This window comes from Aspergillus nomiae (assembly GCF_001204775.2).
Source record: "Aspergillus nomiae NRRL 13137 chromosome Unknown contig00156, whole genome shotgun sequence".
Lineage (NCBI taxonomy): Eukaryota > Fungi > Ascomycota > Eurotiomycetes > Eurotiales > Aspergillaceae > Aspergillus > Aspergillus nomiae.
Window position 1 is genome coordinate 58,179 of NW_015378211.1, and position 6,000 is coordinate 64,178.

Sequence of the window (6,000 nt, forward strand, 5' to 3'; positions counted from 1 at the left end):
GAAAGGATTTCTTTTTTTTTTTAAAAAAAAGAAAGAAAAGTCGAAAACGTTAGTGATATACCAGTATCATTGGCTGTTGAGTCTCGTGTACCTCGTATAAACTGAAATGACAGACTGAACAGTTCATCAAGAATATGCTTTATATCTCGAAGACTCCCGACGTGGCAGGTCAGTTGTTGTCAGGCACTTCCATCGCAAGATGAGTAATTGGACTGATGCTTTGTTGATTATGCAGGAACCATCACACAGCAGCAGTTGATGGGGGAACACATCATCATGGATTTATGGCGACTTGTCATATCATGACAATGGGGGCGCATTCCATCAATCTAATCATGATGATCGGAATGGAGATGTGACATCAGCAACAGGGGATACGTCGCATCTTCCACAGGTGAGATGGACAAGGTCTCTTGATCTATAAACATGTCTTGAGAAAGAATGATCAGAAACTACTCTACGTAAGAAATGTAAGCTGAGTAGTAACTACTCGTAGTAAATCCTACTGCAGTAAAATGGAGTTCGTCAGGTACGGGAACCCACGTATACTAGGTACCGTATGGTAACCATGGTCAAGGTGTGATCAACCCGGCGGCCGTTCCAAGGGACTTGAGTCTCGACCGCCGTGGGGAGTGGACCCTTCAGGGTCTTCTGCACCAATGGAGACCCTGAAAAACAAGGCCATCGGGGATGCTCAGGAACCGATGCCTCGACCCAACCAATGAATCACAGTAACGCTTCTCGTGTCCCCTGATCGGCCCCTTTTCATTAAATGAACCCATTCATGGCGGCCTCCCACTCGAAGTATTATTACACTGAAACTTCCCCCCCCCGGTCGCTTCCTGATCTCTTTTTATTTCCCTCTTCCTCTCTGTCTCTCTCTCTCTTTCTCTTCTCTATCACGATTCCTTCCCTTCCCTTCGGGTTCGCAAATACACTCCTTTCGTTACTTTTTGTTTTTATAGAGCCTGTGGTTGCTCGAGACATTCCTTGGATCTACCCAAAGCACATTCCTTCATCTTGTTTGCGTTCCCTGGGTTGTCGTTCTGAGACATATACCTACTGTGATACCCACATCTTCCGTCCATAACCTTGTTACCTGTGAACATCCAACGCGATTTATCACCATGCAGCTCAAGAACTCCATGTTCCTGCTCACGGCGTTGACGGCCGGTTCCGCCGTCGCCCGTATGCACGGCCACGAGCGCCGTCATACTCATCACCACATGCAGCACGAGGAGAAGCGCCAGGTCGGTGAAATGGTCTACGCCAACATCAACGGTATCTGGCAGTCCTGGATCAACAATTGGTCTGGTCACCCCACCACTACCGCCGGCTCTGGTTCCGCTCCTACCCAAGCTTCCTCCTCAACTTCCTCTGTTGTTTCCATCACCGCTGCCCCTAGCGCCAGCAGTGGCCCTACCGTAACCACCCCCGGATCCTGCAAGGAGTGGCATGCGGACAGTGGCTCGTACACCCGCGAGGGCTTCGGAGGGCAGACCAAGAACAACGGCGAGGCCTACATCAAGTACATCGGTAATGTTGGCAACCCGTATGGCAGCAACATCATCGAGGTCTCCGAGAGCAAGGCCTGCGAGTACAAGCACGTCGTTCGCATTGACGGCAGTGAGAAGGAGCCCTGGACCGTTGCCTTCTGGAACAAGATGGGCCCCGATCTCAAGCTCACTGGCTGGTACGGTAATGCTGTCCTGACCATCAAGATCAACCCCGGTGAGAGCAAGTATGTTGCTTTCGACGACGACTCCCAGGGTGCCTGGGGTGCTGCCAAGGGTGACAAGCTTCCTGTGGACCAGTTCGGTGGCTACGCCTGCACCTGGGGTGAATTCGACTTCGGCAACACCTCCAACGAGGGCTGGTCTGGCTGGGACGTGTCCGCCATTCAGGCTCAGAACGCCGGTATGGATGTCCAGGGTATGAAGATCTGCACCCACGACAACCAGAAGTGCTCTACCATCTCCAACTTTGCCAAGCTGGTGGAGAACGCCTACACTGCTCTTGAGGCCGGTGTTGACGGCATTGGTGGCGAGTGGACCAAGGGTGCCCTCCGTCTGATTGTCAACATTGACTACGACTAAGCGTTGTTTCTGTGACCTGTCGGTTTCCTCTTTTTTTTCACCTTCTATGACTTGTCTTCTTCTGCAAAATTGGTTAGGGGTTGGAGGTGTTTTTCTCTTCATTGTGCGTGGCGTGTAATGGTGCTTGATGTGTGGTTCCATCCTCAAGTCCTTACACCCCGTGACCGCCATCCGGCCTTGACGATAGTGCATTCTTTTCCATGTACATACATATACCACTGTTCACTGTCTATTGATTTAGTTTCATATCACGATAGAATTACGTACAAGCTGTCCATACTCCACCTGTAGCATTCCATACCTTCCCGTCAGAATGTACATGACACATACCACCCCAATCTTCAACCAAAAATAGCCCTAATTCAGCCTTGGAATCCCCAGTTTGTACACCCCCTCCCCTAAGCCCCCAACCAAGAGATCCCTCCCCATACACAGAAGATTAAACGACCCATCTATAAATACCCCCTCACGTCAGCAACCCTCGCTTTGCTATAATTGGCATCATATTTATATTCAGAGCAATCGGTATCCTCACCGTTAGAGTTCGCTTGATATAATCTCCATCCAGCAGGCCGGGTCTAAAAATACTAAGTCTATAAACGTAGTTGGACGTGACGTATTGAGTATACGGAGTCTCTTTGGGCTGAGGGTCAAACTGTCAGAGAACGTTGTGCAGCTTGTTTAGGGTTGTTTGAGTGATTGTTTGGGTATGTAGGTACGCTATGTATGTATATGTATTAGTATGTTCCTGTATTATGTGAGGCATCGGTGTGTAGTGGTAGTGTGTGCAGATTGATGAGGGGCTGTGAGTCTGGAAGGGGGACGACGGCTGTGATATCTGACAGCGTTATTGGTCTTGTTGAGTTGGGGGATGGAGATATATGGAACTGTTGTTATGTTGATGTTTGTGATGTTTGGTACATATGATATCTATAGTACAAATAGGTCCGGTGTTGACTTGGGGAGGTGAGTGAGTGGTATTAGATAATGTGTAGTTGGATCATTCACAGAGTAGGGGGTAAAGAAGAAAATCAGGTATTCTATTCATACATATATGGCCAATTAATCGACTAATGGACGGAACAATCAAAACCCAGTTAGGAAATTCTGCGCCTGGAGTGAGTCGGGCTCTATATCCGGCATATCCCCAAGCTCGTCGTCCTCTTCATATTCATCACCTACTTCTGCAGAGAAAAACCCCTCGTACGCCATGTACCCGATCAACGCGGCAATGCCACTCACGGCGTATGCGATATTAACCAGAATATCTTTCTTCTGTCCCTTCGCAAGCGCAGAGAGTTTCCGGCTATCGGGCTCCGAGAGGCCCGAGTCTGGCGATTCCGCCGCTACCCGCAGCCTATCCTGGGCGCGGATATCTTTGAGGATCGGCGTGTTGTCGGCAAGGACGTTGAAGAGAGTGTTCCCCAACGTAGTGAGACGTGCACGCTCCGGTGCACGCCAAGGTAGTGACGAACCGCTATTTGGGGTAGGGGTATACGCATGCGACACCTCGGCGCCGAGGCCGTAGCACTGTTGGCGCATGCGCTCGGTATATACCGTCAACAGAGGCGCCTTGCTCTTCATCGCATCGCGGAGCCATGAGAAAGATAGTTCCGGGACAAGAGCCAAGGACAAGTATCCAACAGCCAAGCAGTCTAAGCTAGATGGACCTTCGTTCTCGCCCGTGAGGAGATAAACTTTGTCACCGAGGATTTCTTCCAGCGGCTCGAAGAGCTCCCCCGTCAAGGCATCCAGTCGGAACTGGTTCTGTTGCGACGTCTTTCCCAGAAGACTTGTGACGGTATCACGCGGCCGGCGGATGAAGTTTGGAGGGATCTGGCCGGCTGCGACGGCGGCCGAATGTTCGCGTTGGCGCTGTTCTTCAATGGCTTGTAGATCCAGCGACGAGAGCCCGAGATGATCTGTTCGGGCTTTTGCGGCAGCGTGAATTTTAGGGGGAAGAATCCATTGGTTCGGCCACTGAAGGATGGTGCCGTATGCGGGGGAGGTCTGGTTGTAGTAGTTCTGACTGGTTACGTAGAGGGAGAGGTCGACGAGAGCATGGGCGCGGGATTCAACGAAGGATGAGAATCTGGTTTTTGGGTCACAGGTGCGGTTAGATTATCATTCCGCTCACCTAGACATTGGTCGAAGTCAAATATGAGACAAACTTACCCAATATTGTCGGCCCTTTGCAGACCGCTCAACCCTCCATCTAAATCCCACTCGCCATTTGAGTATTGTCGCAGATAGTCCACGATATTTCGGAACCGGCTCACCCATGTCGAGCCATTTCGTAGAGCGGGCAATTCACCTGAGCATCCAATCAGACAGTAAGGAGGCTTGGTTAGTCCATTGCGCTACAAACCCCAGATCGGCGACATGGATACTTACAGGTTGGGGACACGGACGGATCACTGCTTGCGACAAGCACCCACGCGTCCTTAGGCAGGGCCAGAGAAAAGTAGGCTATGGTTGCGAGGCATTGCGCCTCGATTGAGGGCAGAGAGAAGGCCGGACCCCAGACATGGAGCTCCAAAACCATTTTAATTTCTTATTTTGCTTTTGTTATTCTTGTGGTTGGAGGTGGAGAATGCCATTCTGGGGGGTTTGCGGAATTGAAGGTGAGGATCACGTGGGAAATATCGGGATCCTATCCTTGTATTTGATCTGATTGATCTGATTGGTGTCCTGAGGCAATCAGGCAACTGTTGCGAATGAATGCAATGCAGGTCCGAATGTATGTGTACTGCATGTACGACCTTTTCGTTTCGTAGTCAAATGAAGTCCGTGTTCAATTGGGGAAAATGTCCTTCGGAAAGAAGTTGTAAATTTAAGTGAGAAGAATGTTACCTCAATCAAAACCCTACATGAGTCTACCGAGCTACGAGGTTACATTAATCTTGTCAATGGCAATTAATTTAAATTTTTTTTGCCCCCTCTTTGTTTCCTTCGCTCTGCAAAGTATATTGCTGATGGTTCTTATCGGACACACTAAAATAGACGTCTTGGTTTAACCGGTGGAATTCCCGCATCCGATATGGCCTGAAGGAGCCTCAGGTGAAGCAACCATCCATTGACTAAAGGGTACTAACGACGCGTGAGGGAATATGATCATGGTATTGGGACAGTTGTACGGATGAGGGGTTTGGGGGAATTCAGCTGTTCCAGATAAGTAGGTAGATAGGCAGGGCCGGGTCTTGGTGATTCCACTCCATACATGACTGAGCCGTGCTGAAATGCGGAGTAACTTGGCCATGACACTTAGTGCATCAGCTCAATTCCATACAATCCCGCACATGGGACCATAACAATCAAGTAAGTGAAACATGGTCCCATCCAAATCGTCCATGCAGATATTAGTTAGTACATCAGTCCGTAGTACAGTGTACAGAGCTGAAGGTCATTTGACAGCTCCCCTCGGCGGTTAGAGCATTGATTAGGTTTGATGATCATCAGTCGCCCAGGCACCCAACAAACAAGGCATCGGCTAGGGTTGGGCTGAGGGATTTACCCACTGGCGCTCCTGCGAAAGCATCTAGCTCCGAACACATCATTAGGGACGGAAAGTCAATATCACTATGTCCTCATCGTCGCGGAGTTGTACAGTACCTATGTACATAAAGGTTATCATGCTGATATTACGTACAGTGATAGGTAGCGTTCGGTCTGATGGATGCACGAACGGATGCATGAAGAGACGCCACGGCTGCGGGCGGCTGTAAGATTAGATTAGGTATCAGCTTTGGCCCTTTTTATTTTTTTGTTTTTTATATTTTCTTTTTCTTAACGGGCGCCTTTTGGATAATGCTTGTGACCTCGTCAATAAAGAGGGGAGGGGGGGGGAGGGAAAGAAATTATGCGCGGCAAACGAGGGGAAAAAGTACAGACGAGAGAAAAAAAA

General features: G+C 49.5%; 2 protein-coding genes across 2 annotated transcripts; one reads left to right on the forward strand and one right to left on the reverse strand.

The window, feature by feature from the left end:
* Positions 1–1,127: 1,127 nt before the first annotated feature.
* On the forward strand, positions 1,128–2,096 carry aspf4 (allergen Asp F4; the record flags this gene model as incomplete). The annotated part of the gene is made up of 1 exon (XM_015551104.1): positions 1,128–2,096. One exon carries the CDS (start codon positions 1,128–1,130, stop codon positions 2,094–2,096), a length of 969 nt encoding a protein of 322 aa, XP_015406385.1.
* Positions 2,097–3,182: 1,086 nt separating this feature from the next.
* On the reverse strand, positions 3,183–4,873 carry ANOM_005848 (metaxin; the record flags this gene model as incomplete). Its single annotated transcript, XM_015551105.1, has 3 exons — positions 4,491–4,873; positions 4,272–4,410; positions 3,183–4,188 (listed from the first exon to the last, which is right to left on the reverse strand). The coding sequence occupies exons 1-3, from the start codon at positions 4,639–4,641 to the stop codon at positions 3,183–3,185; spliced, it is 1,296 nt and encodes a 431-aa protein (XP_015406377.1). The 5' UTR covers positions 4,642–4,873.
* Between the last annotated feature and the right edge of the window lie 1,127 nt (positions 4,874–6,000).